Raw genomic sequence first — 19,356 nt, 5'->3', positions numbered from 1 at the left:
TCATTGAGCACCTGCTGGGTGGAAAGTTTATTTTCGCATATCGGAAATGGTGGTCGGTTATTCAAATGCGAGGGGCAACAAGAGGAGACAAAAGACTGTTCGGAGACATCTCGGAATTTTCAAGCCAAGTATGAAGAAGGATATGTAAAAGTATTTCACAGGTGCGTCAGGTGCTCATCTTCGTGGGAAACAGAACATCCATTTGTTTAAATTTAATCTTAGACTTTCCGCTGTAATAAACGTGTGAGCTACAAGAGAGCCAACTTTTAATTTATAATAATGTTTCATAAACTTCTTACAGAATGTTTAATCTGAAAACGTACTTTTAATTTCGCAGACGTGTAAATTGACAAAAGGGTTTGGAAGGTTACATTATTATTTTAGTTAAAAGTGTAAAGTTCTGTTTTGTTCAAACTACAACACGTTTATTTTCACATTGTACATTTGTTCAGTTATAGTTGTGTAAGATATATGATACTAGGTAGGTTAAAGGAGATGGGGTGAAGAGCAGTTTGATGACCATTCCTTGCTGTGTGTGTGTTGCCCTATAATGTTTCCTTAAATTATTGACAAATGCAGGGTCGGGTTTCTGAGAGCTGGCTCTCTCATTTGTGCATCTGTGAATAACATGTCTAAAATGACATAGTGCCACAGTGAAATTAGTAATGTAAAATAAGTATAAAAATGTCAGACCTTATGTGCTCTCATTCTAGAATGTTTGCTAATTCCATTTATTTCCCAGGTCTCCATTTGCATGAATCATGCATGATCCACAGCAATACGACAGCCCACCCGTATACAGTCCACACTTCAGCACTCCCTCAGATAGGTTTTACACATCTAGAAATGTGCACTCCCCACGAACATACTACAGCCACGCCACAGCGCCACCTGAGCCACTGTACATGGATGGAACCCTACAGCATTTTTACAAGTGGTTCTCGCCCCCAGGGATTGTGAAAATGATGGAGGGGGTCTGTGTGCTCCTTTGCTTCATCATCTTTGCGTGTGTCGCCTCCACGTTAGTCTGGGACATGCACGGCTACGAGGCCAGCATAGGAGGTTACGTGTCAGGCGGAGGAGGAGGAGGAGGAGGAGGGTTTGGCTACAACGGAGGGGTTGGAGTAGGAACAGGCTCAGGCTACTATGGAGGGTCCTATGGATACCACAGCTCTTACATGACCCCCTATTCTGCAAAGAGCGCTATGATCTCTGTGGCAGCCATCAACTTCATAGTCGCCTTGGTGTTCCTCGTGGCCAGCTTCTCCAAAACCCGCACTGTACACGGCCGCAGGTTCTACCTGACGGTGCTGGTGGTGGATGTGTCTCTGGGCATCCTGCAATGCATTATCAACATCATATTTGTCATTGGTGTCAATCCAATGGCACAGAGCTCTCAGAGCATGCTGTATAACCCCATACTGATGATGTGTCAGACGCCACAGAAGCCCAGCATCAGTGGAGGTGCAGGGGCAGGGTTTCCTGGCTCATATCCGATGTTTAACCAATATCTGCACCACTACTGCTACATGGATCCAGAGGAGGTCAGTGGCTCTATGTATGTGTCTAAAAATATATACCCCACACACACACACACACACATGTATACAGTATATTTAAATATATACTGTATATATATGTATATATGAGTCTAATGTATTTAGACTCATACATACAGTACATACATACATACATACATACATACATACATACATACATACATACATACATACACACACACATGCATATAGGCACAATGTATACAAAAATGCACAGATATTAATTAAAAAAGCATAAAAATGGTTGATGACATGTTCTTAATATTTTGTTGCAGGCTGCAGCACTGGTCTGTGGTATATTGGTTATGGCAGCACTGATTACGGCTGCTTACTTCTCCTATAAAACTCGCAGTAAGATCTGGTATCACGGTAAACCCAACATTATTTGGGAGGAGCCATTTCCTGGCCCAGTGGGGAGAGAAGGGACAGTTGACTGGGTAAGTGGCCTTGTGGGAAACAGGAGAGCTCTACAATTAACGCACACACTCGCACATTTTTTTCACTTTGATGTTAAGTTCGTTGACATATTTCCCCTATTTAGGTTGACAGGAACAAAACTGATGTGAACTCAATACCACACCTGGTTTCAGTCTGATAAATCATTAACTATTGAATGAATAGCAGTTTTTTTGAGGCCTCAGAGAAACAGATTACGCTGACACTCTTCATAATGGAAATCATTAACCATTATGTTAATTGTTACTTCAGATATTTACTTGAATTTGTTCAAGTATACTATACTCAGTTAAATAGATACCCAATAGGTACACACAATAATGTCAAACTTTAGTTATTCTGTCTTCACAGTTGTCAGCATGATACTAAAGGTAAAAATCGGCCTGATTTGAGAAATGGAGTGGCTTTGGTGAGCTCTGGAAAATGTCCAGCTTTAAAGGAGCAGATTTACACCTATGCTATTCTGACGTCAGTAGAAGTCTGTTTAGGGAGAATGCTCTCTCCCTCTCTTTCTCTTCTGACTTACAGCTTTCCTGCACAATGGTCGTGTTTTTTTTTTTAATTTGTTCTTGCCATCATGGTCCCACATTGACTCCTGCAACGAGTTTTAAGTCATTGTTTGAAATAAACAGAGCACCACCCAAACGTTTCGGGGACGTCAAAGGAAGGATCACTCACTGGCTCTTCCCAGAAATAATAATAACGGCGCCAGCACGTAGGCACTTTGCTGGACAGACTATTCCGACGAGTGTTCTGCGCACATTACTCATCTAAACACATGCCAACATTTATAAGTGGAGCCTGTTATTGTCATTTCCATGGTCAGGAAATGCTTCCCGTCAAGACACCAGAAGAGGGCCATTCCAAGTTACAGTGGTTCAAAGGGTGACATTGTCTGATGGCTCTCCAAGATAGTATACATTATAAATTGGCAGTGGCATAGGGCCAATTTACTTAGGATGACCTAGAATTAGCTGAGGTTTGTTATTAGGCACACTTACACCCACCAGAATCCTATGTTAGACATATACGTAGAGTGCAGAAATCTATGTTCTAGACATAAAGAGTGCAATATGTTTATGTTCTAGACATAAAGAGTCTAGAATTTTATGTTCCAACCATATAAAGTGCTGGACCTCTAAATGCACCTCAGCTTGCTAATCTGTCCTCTCTCTCATAACAATAAGAACTGTTACACAGGTGAAACTGTCACACGGATGAAAATGAACTGTCATGTTGTTGGTTGCAGTTGACTAGTGTGGGAAGCTCCCTACTGCCCCCTGCAGCGGTGGTATCAGACAAGTCCACCCCTGACCTGAAAAAGGAGCCCAGTTTCATATCCTCCCCGGACCAGACCGTCAGTGTGGTCAGCGGAACCACTTATGACACTGTGTGAGTGCACAGATACATTGAGTAGTTTACATTGAGCCATATGCCTGCCTTTATGACCTTTTGCTTTCTTTACCGTCTTAACATCCTGTGGATCTGCACCTTGCTGTGCACTTAGTAATACACTCCCACTTGTTGATGATCAGCAATAAAGAACTGTGACATTGTATCCACTAAGCCTGTCCACTCACTGTGGGCCATTGTGTCCTCAGTTACTCTGAGAACGTCTACAGCGCTCCTCCCGAGCCTTTGTACCAGGACAACGGGATCAGCTCCAGTGCTTTTGATGTAGCTGAAGTCCAGTGGACCCCGGCCCAGGCCTCCAGAGCTCAGGGAAAGGCCTCAACCTCAGAAGAAGAACAGCATGAGGCTGGGTACTCCACAAGGACTGGGACGGCCCCTGAGCTGGACACAGACAGATGGAAGAGGTTAGTTTCAATGTGGTTCAAAAATATGATTTTGAGAAAAAAATCATGGTCAACAAATCAGTGGAAAATCTTGTCTTTAACTGCGATTTCAGTAGTCAAGCTCACCTGTCGCTCAACAGCATGTATCCAGAGATCCGCTCAGATACTCAGAGGCAGCAGTACAGGCGGGAGTTCGACTTGGACCTGGCTGAGTACAAGCGCCTCTGTGCCGAGATGGACGACATCGGTGACCAGATGAACAAATTGAGCAGGGAGCTCGACACCCTCCAGGAGGGATCCACCAAGTTCCAGGTCAGCTTGAGGGCTGAGCTCCCTCAAACTGTCTCAGTGAACCTGTGGCAACACTGCACACCTTAATACAAAAGACATAGTTTTCATAATGTGTAATCTCTGAAGTCTTTGTCCTTGTATTTCAGGCTGTTGCGGAGGAGTACAATCGACTCAAGGAACTGAAGCGGGTAAGTGAGAGAGCATCTATCACATTCTTAAAGGAGTCTTGCCCCTAGTTGGTGGAGTAAAAGACCAGTAGAGGTCTGTTGGGCTCTCCAGCACTCTTTATAGGGGTGGGGGGAAAAAAATCGATTATTCGATTTTTCTCGATTCTCTCTAAAACGATTCTCCCTCGATTCAGAAAAGTTCATAATCGATTTTGTAATTACATTTTTTTTTTTTATTACAAAATCGATTTAAAATCGAATCGTTGACCTCTGAATCGGAATCGTGAGGTGCCAAGAGATTCCCACCCCTAACTCTTTATGTCAGATGTCAGATCATTTTGTTCTCTGATTGACATACCTGTGCCAACCCTTTTCTCTCCTGCCTAGGCCCCTGACTATCAGTCTAAGAAACTGCAGTGCAAGGAACTAAAGCAGAAATTGTCCCACATCAAGCGTTTGGTGAGGGAATACGATGAGGACTTTTCTTAGATGTGGAAATGTATCCCTGCCTGAAGGGCCATCCACTGGAACACTGCTCCATGATAGGCGTCCAACGGAGAGCCTGATACTCGTAGCCATGGGTCAGTCACTTGCACTGCTGAGGCACTGAAACATCCCTCCACAAGAGCCGGAGGCTACTTGGCTATCTGATCTCGCTCTGCTCAGGCTACAGCTGCGTGTAAGTATTTTCATCGTAGCACTGCGGTTGTACAATTATCTTAGTTTATTATCAGTCTCAGGACTCATCAGGCTGTATATCTAGCCACCTGAGTGTAATGAGAGCATCATAGGGGGATTTATAAGTCTCAACAAGTCAAAATGGGTCATATTAAAAATGCACTCTTTTGTTTGCATTAAGAAACGTAAAATGTTCTTCCTTTACGTTTTGTTGCTGTGATTTTTTTTTTTTTAAATAAATAGGCAACGTCAAAGAAGTCATGAATTTATTTACATATATGTATATTTTGGACATTACACAGAATGTTTTTCATTTCCAAACACATTTGAGAAAGTGTTCCTGTTCACTATTCTGGTATTTTAATAAAATTCTGAGTTTATGAACGCTCACATATCATAAAAATTACTGACTTCCTTGAAAAACAGACCAATGTTTGGTTTTTAATGGCAAATAATGTAGTGTGTTTGTCTTTAGGTTGGTTTATCATATTTAAAGGCCTTTTTAAAGTGAGGTAAGTCTGAATCATATTCAGGATGTTTAAGGCAGACATAAACAAGTATGCCATGGCTATCACTTAAAAAACGTTGAACATTGAATAGCACAGACAGGGGGGGAAATCAATGCGACCAGTGCCAGAATATGAATCCGATAGGCGGCTCCCCTCACCCATGCAAGTGAAGCCACATAAACAGCGTTTAGGTACATGTCAGAGACGTAACATGGCAGTGTGGATCACCTTTGCTGCAGACTGTGGTATCTGACAGTGTCAAAGACACGTAAAATGACAAAAAAAAACTGAAGTTTATTGTGAAAATGCTGTATATTAACATGGTATGGCTGAGATGGTTCATTCACGTCTCAATGGACGACGAGGTATTTTCTGGTTAATATACATTAAAGTTAAGAGTCAGCTGTTCACCATTAGAAAAAAAAGGTATGATCATTACAGTTGACATAGTAAGCACAGAAAGAAAAACTCGTCCACCACTTCACCTTAACCTGCTTAACCAAGCATGATTTTTAAGCCATGTATGTGAAATGTACCGCTACCTTATACATTTCCATTTTATTTAATTGTTTTAATATCAGATGATCTCAAGATCATTTGAGGCAAATGCATCCAGGAAATTGGCAAATGCTTTTAGCATTTCTTTTTAATTCTTCATAATTCATGGGTTCATAATGTTTTCATTGGTTCTTTGAAACCAAATTGTATTTGAAATGTTCTCTCTGAATGGAATTCATTAAGTGGTAATCCAAATAGCTGATGTCCATGGTAGGCAGAGATGGTATAGAGGACAGTGTCATAGCTAGCCACTGGGCAGTTTTTGGAGAGTTGAACATTGGCTGCATTATGCCATATGTACCAGAGTGTCAGTTTTCCAGGACTTAGGACTTAGTTACAAGAAACAGAAGTAACACGACTACTAGCCCTATTAGTGAAGGAACAAATTTTTCAGAAACCAATAACCAGCATTTTCCACATTCGCTGAAAGTAAAAACCTCGCATAGTTTTTTCTTTTCTTCCCCCAATGAACTTTGGCAAGCTAGTCAAAAGGTCTTTCCATATCTGACAATCACATTTGAGGAACGAGTTCTTCATCATCTGCAGCCGTCTTGTGCAGTACCTTTAGTGTTTATGTAACAGTAAAAATCTCCAGTCCAGTAGTGTAAGCCCCCCCCCCCCCCCCCCCCCCCCCCCCCACCCCATCCCCTACCCCGCCCCTCCAATGTAAAATCATGTCCAGACTAACAAACATACACAAAGAAAACATTGATAAAAAATAAACCAGGCCCTCCTGGGCATATGACTGTTCAGGAGTTTAAAAAGATGAAGATTTAACAAGAGGACCTGGTGTGAGCTCTAGAGGTACTCCCACGGCCCCTCATATCTTCAGGCATCTCAGACGAGGGTGTGAAGCATGAGGTTCACGCCCTCCCCCCATTTCCTCCCCCTTCGGTGCCCCTTCTCTACTGTTGTCCAGGGGCGTAAGGCCAGCTGATGGAGCTGCCCGAGAGCTGCATGTCTCGGATGAGCGTCTCGATGGGCGTCTTGCCCACCAGGCGCATGAAGAAGAGCTGGGAGATGAGCGAGGCGGGCACGGCGCGGAGCGCGGGCAGGCGCAGCAGCAGGCGGCCGAAGCGCTGGGGTTGGCTCGGGTACTGCATGCGCTCGTACTCCGTCAGCGCCACCTGAGCCTTCTCCTGGAGGCTCTCTACGTGCGCTGGGTCCGTCAGACCGCATGCGTCTGACACACAGACACAGACACAGGCACACACACACACACACAGACAGACAAACACACACACACACACACACACACACACACACACACACACAGACAGACAGACAGACAGACAGACAGACAGACAGACAGACAGACAGACAGACAGACAGACAGACAGACAGACAGACAGACAGACAAACACACACACACAGGAGAAGGAAGGTTAGCAATATGTATGGACACGACTAACTCACATTTTCATTCTCATGTTGGCAAATATTTGGTCTCTGAATCCTTTAACTGCGAGAGCTCTTGAAATACAAGTCACATAATTCTAAAATGTGTTTGGACAAATCAAAGAGACACTCTGGCTTCTCTTGAAATGAAGTAAGCTCAAAGGACCGAATGACAATTGATATCATTCAGTGCTGGCCTTTATATTTAGAAAATCTGTGACACAATGAATCCAACAGAGGGAGCACTGATCCCATGCTACTGATAAGACAGACACTGTACGAGTTTTTTGTTGTTGAGATTGTTGTTATGTTGCAAAATAATTCCCCTTAAAAGTCACCGAAGATGAACATATATTCCATATAGGCAAAGCTCAATCTCTCTTACATAGTGCAACTACCAAACTAAAATCTGACAACTCCTGACAGCCCTTGGCTTGGCTTCCTCACCTGGGGAGAACAAGGCGATGGCCTTGAGGCAGGCGTATTCTGCCGTGTCCACTTGCAGCCGCGTCAGCTTGTCCACCTGGTCCTGGAAGACGCGCACCTGGTCCATGAAGGAGACCACGCGCTCGGCGGACATCGGGGAGGAGTGGAACCCGGCGGCGGCCAGCAGCGGGGCGGTGTTGAGCGGCAGCGCCGACTGGGCCGCGTTCAGGATGAACAGTTCGCTCCAGCTCAGCCGCAGCAGCGCCACCTGCTCCGAAACGGGCAGCTCGGGGAAGTAGGGGATGCTCCGGGACCACTCGATGATGCTGAAGAGCAAGCGGGCGGCCAGCTCGCAAATGTTGTCGATGCCCATGGACGTGCCGCTGTTGCCACCGCCCTGCATCTGCTGGTTGTACTGGTGGGAGTAGCGGCTGCCTGGGTACGGCTCGGCACGCAGTAGCTGGGAGATCAGCTCGGACACCGGCTGGCCGTTGTAGAACTCGCCCACGCCGCCTCCGTCTCCTCCAACTCCGACGGCGCCGACCCCTATGGGTGTGTTTGGGCTAAGGCTGGGGTGGGATGGGGCGACGCGTCCACGCTGGACTGCTGCGGTAGAATAGAGAGCACGAGGATGGATGGGGGAGAGATAGATGGATGAGGGTCGAGTGGTGGAGAGGAGAGGGATTTGTGAAGAGGGGAAGAAGAGACAGAGGTTGAAAATGAATGAGGGAAGTTTGACAGATTGTGCGCGGACAGGCCTGGCAGGATTAGGCCCTCTGATCCAGATTAAAGAGGGGGTCATTAGAGGTCACCAACCATTTCTTTCACAAACAGACAGATCTCTGTATCCACTTGAACCTGGAAAGAACAGGCTACTTCGAGGAATGGGACTAAGACAGCATAATTTCATACAGCACTAAAGTTTCAAAAAGAATCAGCTCTCTTGAATTATCAAGTTGAATTCATCAGATTCACAGATTCATCAAACACTCTTGCTATTGCTTCATTCTTTTGTAAGGATAAACAGGAGCAGAAGTGTCAAAATAATATCAGGAGAATAGTCACGCTAAAAGCAGGCACACTACCACTGTAATTACTGATGCCACATACATGTCTACATACTGGTTCAAAGAACAGTAATTCATGCAGCCAAGTCATCACCACATCATGTATACCTGCATGTCTGGTTTGATATTAAAAAACATACACGTAAGGAATGGAGAAGTCATCCAGTCAGCATTCATGGCCTAGATATCACGCTCATTTCTTTTTAGAATCACTGACGGACATTTATGCTCTACAATGAGTGCAAATATCCCCATAGGCTAGGAGTGCCTTGCCTTTGGCAGTATAAAGTATTATTATTATTATTTAGCTGTGGAAGAAGTCTGTTGCTGCCTCTAACTGTCTTGTTGTCTTTGTGACAATGACAATAAAGTACGTTGAACTTGAACTTTGATAAGCTTTTCATATTTAGTGAATCAAAGTGGAGGGGGTACCTTCTTTGCGCATTCCCACCCTTTCGCACTTCTTCAGTCGACAATACTGGCACTGATTACGGTGGTGTTGGTCAATCTGACAGTCCCGGTTTGACCTGTAGCAGAAATTGCATAGTAAGAGACCAAAAGACCAAAGCTGTACAGAAATATCCCCAAAATCTCGGTTAAGTCAGGCTTATATGTCTCGCTCAATCTAACTAATCTAATGATAAACATTCTTGTATAGTCTTCTATTCCATCGCTGTCAAGGCACGTTTAAATACAACCTTAAAAAAAGACTATTGTTACAGAGATATGTTGCCCTAATACGTTCATAAGAGTAGTAAAATAATTCCTGGTAGATATGTCTACCATGAAGGCCGTCCTGTACTTTGAAACGACATCAAGCCAAAGGCAAAGTTGATAAAGTACATCTACCACGACTGATTTTCATCATTTACGGTTATTTAAAGTCGTCCTGCTACCAGGGGTGCAGAAGATTCCTTCCTATCCAGTAACTACTAGTAGGTAAAACATGCCCAGCTCATGTAGGTTCTCTGCACTGCCTGCCTTAGGTCCATACCTGCAGGTATAGTTAAGGTTGCGCCGAACGCTCCTCTTGAAAAAACTCTTGCAGCCTTCACAGGTGAACACGCCATAGTGTTTGCCGCTGGACTTGTCCCCACACACCACGCAGTCCACAACGCAGGCTTTGTCATCATCCACCCCCTCCAAGTCACTGCCCCCCGCCTGGGGTGACTCGTCGCCCTCTTCCCCCCTGAGGTAGCCCTTATCCCCCAGACCGTTGGTCTCGCCGTTGGGATCTCCCCATCCCCCTCTCACCATGGCCATTGCTCAGTTGTCAGCCCCTAGCAAGAAGAGTCTGCTTAAAGGTGACCTCCACCTGGACAGCTCAAATGATGCCGTCACTGGGAGGTTTTTTGACAGTGGGCTTAACTGATAAGCAAACTCAGAGGGTGTCAGAGCCAAGCCGATCTGCACGGCCTCATTGTTAAATGTTCAGACAGATGAGGTGAAGGACACACGTCTGTGAAAATGGTCTTCCAGTATTGTTTATGTTCAGGTTGTTTGCTGGCTCTTCGCTGATTGGTGACGGCTCAGACCCCTTCACTCTTCTGATGTTTCTCCTCCTTAGAGTGTCCTTCTGACCCTTGACTTTTCAGAGGCTAAGGCAGCAGAGAATGCTTCACAGCTCCATCAAAATACAACCTTTTATAAGAAGAAATGAATTAAAGAAGAAATGAATTAAATCCAGACCAAAATCATCAAGTTTAAAAGCACATTTACATTTGCTTGTCTAATTCGTTCCGCAGAATTCAATGGGCGTCAAACATGAGCTGTCTGTATTGTAAAAGCACATTATTACCTTAATCATGTGTCATAGGCGAAAACTATACATTCTCATTTTAGAATAACATAAGGCACACTGCACATATACAATGAATATCACTCTTTGCTAGAAAAAAAATGCAGGATGGGTAGCCTGAAACTGAAAGACAAAAAAAGAGACACGTAGCATATACAAATACAGCATGATACACAAACAAATCTTACCAAAATGATCTTGCAGTCATATGAGAGCTCATCCATCGTTTTCTTTCATCAAAACGCGTCTCTTTCCTGCATGATCAGTTCGAGGAAGTAACTTGACGCTATGCTCTCCCACGTTTGTTGTTGTTAAATAAGGCCTTGCTGTCTTTGCTAACTGTTCTGTGTTCGGTGTTCAAAAATGGATCAAAGTCAGGGAATAGTAGTTTGCGTAAAAAGTCCGGTTGGCTTTTTAGCCAGCCGTTTCTTAACATCGGTAGAAGATTTCGTCTCGGCAAGCTTTTGTCAGTCCATGTCGGCTTGCGGCCTACCTCTCCAGCGTTCTTTCCGTGAATCCAACCGGGGGATGGGTGACGCTTCGCCTTGGTTCCACTTAGCGTAAATTCAATTAGCTGTTGGATACAAATCTATGCTAGGTAAGCCCAACAAACTTATTTTACTCCCCCCAAATTAATTCTGTATGCATTTCTCGCATGAACCTCTATGACTAGGTCATAAACGCGCGAGAGGATTGACATGAATAAGGGAGGGAGGGAGAGGGTGAGCTGAGCTGGTAGTGAACGAATTCGCGCCTGCGTACAGTGATGGTGGTGGGGGGAGCGGGGGGGAAAAAAAAGAGGGGAGGGGTGGGGGGCAGATAGGGGATTTGACACTGCTATTCAAGCCCCGTGGTTGCCATGGTAGCCTATGCCTTATATGGACACTGAAGTCAAAGAGCAAAAAAGGCTGCCGGGCTGGGCACACGAAGAATGTGGTGTTTCTCTCTTCTCAGAGAGATCTGACCTCGGGCCTGCATCAAAGAACACACGAATTAACCCCGTGTGTGCTGCTCAGCACATCGAAGACCAAAATATCAAAATTGCAACATGTACCCAGTCATCTGTAGCCTACATAGGATAGCTGCTTCTTATTCACAACTGACGACGAATAAGCCTCCATCAAAATCAGGAGTTAGAAATATTTTTTCATATTCCAGTTAGGAATGGCTCAAATATGTCATTACAGAAGGATCATATGTAGAAGACCTAGAAAGCTATTGAGCTTTAAAAATAAATAAACAAGAAAGAAAGAAAAACACCTGTTGTAGGTCTACTGTTTTAGCAGTCTTAGTAATAGCCTATACTTTTAACTTTCCTTTGCATCATGGTGAAAAGCAGTGTAAAGAATTAAGAAACTGAAACCAAAAATATTTATTGCATCAAATCAAATATGTTGCTGATACTTTTTTTGGATTGTATCAATTTTGTATGAACAAAACCAAGGAAGGTGTGTGATATAAGACCCTTTTATTACACCAGCATAACTGGTGACTGTCAGCTGTGCTGTTTGTATACAAGATAAGGCCTTTGTCTCTCAAGCTTTGCTTCAGAGTGTCATTTAGATGGGGGATGGGAGAATACTGTTTAGATGGGGCATGCTTCTCACACGGACTGTTTCTGCCAGTTTTCAAGCTCCTATGCCTCATTTATCCTTTTACTTACTTAAATTGACGCTTTGTAATACATAATGCCATTGTGTCTCTTGCGCACAATGTAACTGTTCAACCCACATCCTTACAAAGTAAACAACAGTCTTTTAAACAACTTATTAGCCTGACAAAAAATATATGTATAATAGCTTGACAAAAGAAACGAATTATGTATATTTTATCCAAATCTAAATCATAAAAAAATTCTGACCTGATATATTTTGTGTCTATTCAGTTTGCACATACAGATAGGCAGAATGTTAATGCACATGCATATAGCCTACAGCAGAAGCCCTACTCCTGTTGTCGTCTGACTTGAGGTGTAAACAGATGAGGTTGAAAGATGCGTTGTATTTAATCCATCTATTAAAATACTGTGTATGTGTGCATGTGTCTTTGTGAATTTTTGTGGCTGTGCAGTGGGGGGAAGGGCAGGTTGGCCATTGAACTGGCTGTCAGGAATGTGGTTATTATTCTGGACTCTCATAAGGCAACTAACAGGTAATGCCAGCCCTACTGTGTCTACCCAGGTCATTCTAAATGACGGAAGCAAATACAGAAGTTCAGGCACATCTGTGTAGCTTTAATAATAGCCGAATTAAGACCTAGTTTAGGACCCAGAGGCACTTTCTAAATGTATTTGTACGCAGAAATAAATCAAGTTCACCAAAATGTACTGTATATCAGCGTACTTAATTTTCAGGAGCACTGTTTCAGTTTCACAAAAAAGTATGTCTGATAAATGTCTCCATCTATTGGACAGAACTGGGGGTGGGGGGAATAAGCCGCAAATTCAGAAATGAATATCATGGTTGCTTCTTATTCAGTGTGCAATTTGTTGATGAATGTAAATGAATCGTCAGAAATCCCAAAATATATTTCAGAATGTATTGAGCCATAAAGGATTATTCCAGCAAAACTGTCTTTGTCCTGCCATGAAAATTGTGTTTGGTCCTTGTCCATGGTCTGAGTCTTTAGAAAGAGTTTGCAAACACACAACACATGTACACATATAAAACCAATAAGATTGTTTAAAGTATTAAGACGTTCAATTATCTATATATGTATTATCTACTGTATATGTCCTGGAAAAAAACACACTGGTTTGGTTGTGGGAAATATCTCAGACATGGTTATGTAACATGTATACATTTTCTACACTTTGTCTGTTTCTGTGTTCTATATTTGTGAAAGGATGCTGTATCAGTCACATATACAGTCATGTGTGGAATATATGACCAAACGTGACACCCAAATATGTTACGTTTTGTTCAGTTCAATACAAGCTTTTGTTTTGGATACACTTAAACAGGATACTTTGCTTTAATAAACAAATTTGTGTTTTGGTAAATATTTCCTACATTTGTTCTGTAGTTTATTTAAAATTTGTCCTGACAGAAACTTGGAGACTTGTCACTCTGCCTCAGTAAAATGAATTACAGCTTCCTGTGAATTGAGGTCGGCATATTAACAATGCTGGCAGGAAAGCCCCTGGCTTTCATAATGCTCCCATTTCCCTGTTCATGTGCGCCAGGCAGGCTGCATCCAACGTCACTGACGGAGTATTCCGACATCAAAGATAATGGTCCATCACTGATCACCTTCTCTGTTGACGTCCTTAAGTGCTTTGTCTCAAAATATATTCAGCAAAGTAATTAGCATTGTCTGTGAGCTTTGCAACATTAAATTAAACTAAATAAGATGTGATTATTCCCCACATGGGTTAAGGTAGTTATTGTGTTTTCAATATGTCAGTCATTAGCTAGAAAATATTCACTTTATATAAACAAGTATTAAAAAAAATGTAAAAAGGTATAAATTGATGTATAAAAATGTCTAGTTTGAAACAAAAGAGGATCTCATAAAGGATATATGCAGGGTTGTGTGTTCTCTCACTGTGATGTGCGTGTCCAAAACGTGCCGGATCACATGTGGTGGCATGCTGTCAAACAATGGGAAGCACAGACAGCACAGAGAGCACAGACCACCCACTCCTATGGTCTGAGAAGTTATTCTAACCTCTCCGAATAATGTGCAGGACCAGGGCGGACCAGGAAACACTCACTCGGTGGGAGGGGCGTTATGGTGGCATTCATAAACCCTAACACCATAAGATTTTTTTAGACAAGTCTTAGAAAGCAGAAGTATGTGTATCTGCCTGTAGGGCATTGGGGACGTCTCTAAACTGTAAGCGTTGTGGTTTTTATTTTACCCCTCGTAAGAGAGGTCCATTTGGACCTCAGCCTTCACAGAAATGTACAACAACGGCTACGCTCAATCTAAGCTTGGTGCAAGTGCCAAGAAGCTCCACAGGGCCAAGGGCAAGAGTTGTGGCTACTACATGAAAATTGTCTTCTTTTTCTCCTCACTGATCCAGACCCTGATCATTGTCAGCCTGATTCTCTTTCTGGTCTACGGGCAACCCGATGAGTCTGCGGCAGAGAAAAGACTGCAAGTGCTTGACCCAATGCACAACCAGCTCAACATAAGATACGGATACCTTCAGGAGGAGACCAGAAATCTTACCTGGAACCTGAACATAACAAATCGGGAACTGGAAATAATGCACAGGAATATGACCACCCTACGAAAATTGGCCAATGAGTCTGCTTCTCACATCAGAAGTTTACAAATGAAAGTTGTAAGTAATATCTTTTAATTATTGCTTGCTCTAACATTTAACATTATCCACAACAAATATCAAAGAAACTGCTCATGTTTTTTTGTTTTGGTGCAACATGGATTTAAAAAAGGGGATCATTTGAAGGACAAATTGTTATTAAAGCTGTGGAATAGTTCCAGCACCGACAGCAGTGTTCATCAAACAATAAAACCGCAACTCCCATAAAGCTTTGCACTAAATGAAGAAGATATTACCTGTATAAGTCTTTGTTAGGACATTGCTGTGGTGCTGCAATATGCTGGGTCTGATAACATCTCAGCTGGTTTGAAGTACTGGAATATTTTTCCTGAACCACACAACCAGAATTTCACATCTCGAATGCAGCCACCTAACGCAGCCATTTAAATAGATTCCCCTTTTGACTTTAAAATGGAATGTCTATAAACTGAACCTCTTTGCCCACTGCATTATCAAATTGTCATATATCACAATTAAGCAACTGCATATTTCAAGCATTGTGAATTTGAGGGATAATTCATTTCAGGTCCAGTCTGAGTTCAGCGATAGACAGCACACATGCACACATTTTACAGTCATTTCTTTGTATAGCTCACTCTCACAAATCTTGCGTAATACACTGCTTCTATATATTTAATGTGAGAAACTCTCTCATTCATATCTCGGACCGATTTTATTTTCATAGAATTAAGAAATTAACCCAAGTTACAAAATATTTAAAAATAAATCTTCATGTAGAAACATATATTTTACTGACAGATCAGTGACATTTGTGTATGTTTCATTATTTGTTGTTTTTTCTTCTGCAATATGCACCTGCTTGGCCATTAAAAGGGTTGTAACTGTTACTTCTATAATGCTAATTTACCATACAGTATCAATGCCAGTCTCCACCACCAACATGTAATTGCCCAAGATTGCCATACCAGCCGCCATGTGCATCTCAATCAAATGGTAAGCTGATCAAACCAACCTACAGTAATTTTTGCATTTCAACATTCATCAGTATTCAATCATTCAATAGTATTTTATTATTCTTGCTGTCCAACACTTATGCTATCATTTTACCTCACAATTTTACCTCACAAACCAGACTACATGAAACTACAATACGACCAGCTGAAAGGATGGCTGCAAATTGTGCAAGGAAATTTTTCAGAAACTGTTGATGTTTTGAGATTGGAACTGGACAGTGCAAACAAGGAACAGGAATCTCTGAGGCTAGAGACAATCAAACTACGGCAAGAGAAGTCCTCTGCTGAGATGGAGATCGAATTGTTTAAGAAGAAGTGTGAGGACGACTTCATCAAATCTTTTGAGGGAATCTCAGACATTTCAAGGGCATTCCAGCAGAAGATTGCAACCTTAATCCCACAATTGCTCCCTTTCCACATAAACTGTGCCAAGCAGCATGATCACCTGGCGCAAATTCGGGATAACTGCAGCAGCCTATCAACAGAGGTCGAGAACAAGTTTCAGCTCTACTTGAATGACGTTGGATTCAAAGTTTCAGCCACAGCTCACAGAGTGACCCATCTCGAGGCAAAAACAATACATCTGGATAGGAACCTGAGGGAATGCAAACAAAATCTAAGTTCACTGGAAGAAAAGAATAAGAAACATTTCCGAGAGTCCCAGCTGAGTCATGACAAGGACATGCAGACATGTCTGCTGGAGCAAAGGAAACTGCGCGTAGCGAAGGAGCTGACAGATGAAATCCTTAGGCTAAAGGAATCAGAAATCAACATGCTTAAAGGAAAGATAAACACCTCTCTGGCTAACGGTGCACACAGGGTATGGGGTGATATGACAATCTCTTCACAAATTTAGTCCAGTAAAAAAATGAATACATGTGTATATATATATATATATATATATACATATACATATACATATACATAAAAATATATATAAAAATATTTATATAGGTAAGTACATCTAAGGCATCTAACATTTTATTTTCTTACTATCTTTCCAGCCGCCACCACCAAAGCCGGGGAATTCATTTCCTGGTGCTGGATCCATTGGAGCAGGAACTGGTCATGCTGGGCCCTTTGGTGCAGGCGCTGGTAATGCTGGGCCCTTTGGAACAGGCGCTGGTAATGCTGGGCCCTTTGGAACAGGTGCTGGTAATGCTGGGCAGGCCAGAACAGGCGCTGGTAATGCTGGGCCCTTTGGAACAGGCGCTGGTAATGCTGGGCCCTTAGGAACAGGTGCTGGTAATGCTGGGCAGGCCAGAACAGGCGCTGGTAATGCTGGGCCCTTTGGAACAGGTGCTGGTAATGCTGGGCAGGCCAGAACAGGCACTGGTAATGCTGGGGCCTTTGGAACAGGCACTGGTAATGCAGGGCCCTTTGGAACAGGCGCTGGTAATGCTGGGGCCTTTGGAACAGGCGCTGGTAATGCTGGGCCCTTTGGAACAGGTGCTGGTAATGCTGGGCAGGCCAGAACAGGCACTGGTAATGCAGGGCCCTTTGGAACAGGCGCTGGTAATGCAGGGCCCTTTGGAACAGGCGCTGGTAATGCTGGGCCCTTCGGAGCAGGTGCTGGTCATGCTGGGCCGGCCAGAACAGGGGCTACAGGAGGAATTGGATCATCAGGTGGGGTAGGTAGAACAGGAGTGGGTGGAACAGGGTTTGGCTCATCTGGTAGTACGGGATCAACTGGAACAGGACATGGTGGGTTTGGTTCCACTGGCAGTATGGGGCCTAGTGGAGGAGGAGGCAGTCGACCTGCATCTGCTGGAACAGGGTCTAGCACTGCAGGATTTGGGAACATGGGCTTTGGAGGAGCCGGATCCAGCAGAACAGGGCCAAGTGGGACAGGGTTTGGAGGGGCCGGGGTAGGAGGCACAGGTGGGTTTGGAGGGATGGGCTCAGCAGGAACAGGAGCAGGTCGAACTGGGTTTGGTGCATCAGGATCTGGACGAGCAGGGGGCGTTGGCAGTACAGGGATGTACGGAGGAGGCTTTGGCGCCCCAGGTGAGCCTGACTGCCTTTGCTATGTTTGATGAAATGGACAAATCAACATGTAAATACTAATAATATGTATAAAGTTTGAAGTAACTGGTATATTCTGTGATCCACAGACAACATCGCAAATCACTTGCGAGAGCTCCAGAAGTGGCAGTGAGCTGCGTAGAGGTGTCGAATGAGGAGTTCTCCACAGAGGACAGTTCTACAGTGGTGTAATGGTGAAACTTGGGTATTATAGCCACATTACTTACAGAAATATACAGTGGATGAATCAAAACCTGAGCTTCAACTAAAACCATGTTTTTGTAATAATTACCCCAAATTTGTACACTAGTTTAAGCCTGTACATTTGCTTTGCAGATTATGTTTGTATTTTCTTGAGGGATCTATCTAAAATGTATATACATATATATTTCATAAATATATAGTCAAAGTCAAAGTCAAAGTGTGTTTATTATTGCATGTACCAAATTGCTTCAGCACAGCAAAATTCTTACGACTTGGCAAGCATCATTCATCTACGCAGTAGACGTCATACATATAACATATACCAAAAAATAACATAAAACTCTATAACACTATGACAATAAAACATATAAAATGTAACATTAACATACAACAATGTACATACATATTTCATATATATATATAAAGAATATTGCAAAATAAACAGTAATGTTGTAAACTGAAAATGCACTCCACCATGGTCTTCATGTGCAATTGTAAAGCACAATGCAGTCTGATTTCTTTGAAAGAGGTACTGTTGATCATCTATTATGTTAAGTGACTACATACCCCTTTGTAAATTATATGGTCTGTTATACCATGAGAGTTTTAACATATGGGTTTTAATGATTTATCACACTAAATATATCCAAAATGCTTCACTTCAGTGTTTTTTCTCAACTGGCATTGGCATTAGTTAACATGACCCCTTCATTTCAGCATCAATATAAAATATGATACATTCTATAGTAGCCTATATGTTTTTTTAATGTTGACAAATGCATGACATTTCAATACACAGTCAACTTTAACAACCATTAACTCTCATATGAGGAAACATTAAAAGTGCAACATATTTATAGACTCACGACGATGACAATGTGATTCTGAAAGCAGGACCAACAGATACTGCTTGTTCCCTGCATTTTAAATCATTTCTCAAATCTGTCTGGATGATTCAAATTTACACCTGAAACTAGAATAATGACATTAAGAATTAATTTTTGCTGTTCCTTCATTATGATTACTGCAACATTATGTCATTATGGTTGGAGGGGAATCAGCAAATATAAAAACATTGAATCACTAATATTGAATAATGCTTTCAATTGTGCATGGTTTGCATTACTCATCAGTGAATGAAGATTGTTTAATGAAATAT

The 19,356-nt window shown here is 42.6% G+C and overlaps 3 protein-coding genes across 4 annotated transcripts; 2 read left to right on the top strand and 1 right to left on the bottom strand.

The window, feature by feature from the left end:
- Positions 1 to 761: 761 nt before the first annotated feature.
- Positions 762 to 4,758, top strand: LOC308381624 (occludin; the record flags this gene model as incomplete). Its single annotated transcript, XM_080859212.1, has 7 exons — positions 762 to 1,544; positions 1,835 to 1,996; positions 3,265 to 3,407; positions 3,617 to 3,832; positions 3,925 to 4,123; positions 4,249 to 4,290; positions 4,657 to 4,758. The coding sequence occupies 7 exons, from the start codon at positions 762 to 764 to the stop codon at positions 4,756 to 4,758; spliced, it is 1,647 nt and encodes a 548-aa protein (XP_080715338.1).
- Positions 4,759 to 6,816: 2,058 nt separating this feature from the next.
- Positions 6,817 to 11,326, bottom strand: nr2f6a (nuclear receptor subfamily 2, group F, member 6a). Of its 2 annotated transcripts, none has more exons than XM_080858800.1 (5): positions 10,892 to 11,326; positions 9,900 to 10,546; positions 9,338 to 9,432; positions 7,860 to 8,444; positions 6,817 to 7,197 (listed from the first exon to the last, which is right to left on the bottom strand). In XM_080858800.1, the coding sequence occupies exons 2-5, from the start codon at positions 10,166 to 10,168 to the stop codon at positions 6,920 to 6,922; spliced, it is 1,227 nt and encodes a 408-aa protein (XP_080714926.1). In that variant the 5' UTR covers positions 10,169 to 10,546; positions 10,892 to 11,326; the 3' UTR covers positions 6,817 to 6,919. The 2 variants fall into 2 exon arrangements, with proteins under 2 accessions (XP_080714926.1, XP_080714927.1); XM_080858801.1 differs by having other exon boundaries at positions 7,860 to 8,441.
- Positions 11,327 to 14,493: 3,167 nt separating this feature from the next.
- Positions 14,494 to 18,576, top strand: plvapa (plasmalemma vesicle associated protein a). Its single transcript, XM_080859139.1, has 5 exons — positions 14,494 to 14,994; positions 15,870 to 15,948; positions 16,088 to 16,788; positions 16,973 to 17,975; positions 18,083 to 18,576. Exons 1-5 carry the CDS (start codon positions 14,608 to 14,610, stop codon positions 18,124 to 18,126), a joined length of 2,214 nt encoding a protein of 737 aa, XP_080715265.1. The 5' UTR covers positions 14,494 to 14,607; the 3' UTR covers positions 18,127 to 18,576.
- The last annotated feature ends 780 nt before the right edge of the window (positions 18,577 to 19,356 follow it).

The sequence above is a fragment of the Sprattus sprattus genome, assembly GCF_963457725.1.
Source record: "Sprattus sprattus genome assembly, chromosome: 20".
In the NCBI taxonomy this organism is placed as follows: Eukaryota; Metazoa; Chordata; class Actinopteri; order Clupeiformes; family Clupeidae; genus Sprattus; species Sprattus sprattus.
Note: the sequence above shows the minus strand (reverse complement) of the source record. Positions and strands in the feature narration are given on the sequence as shown.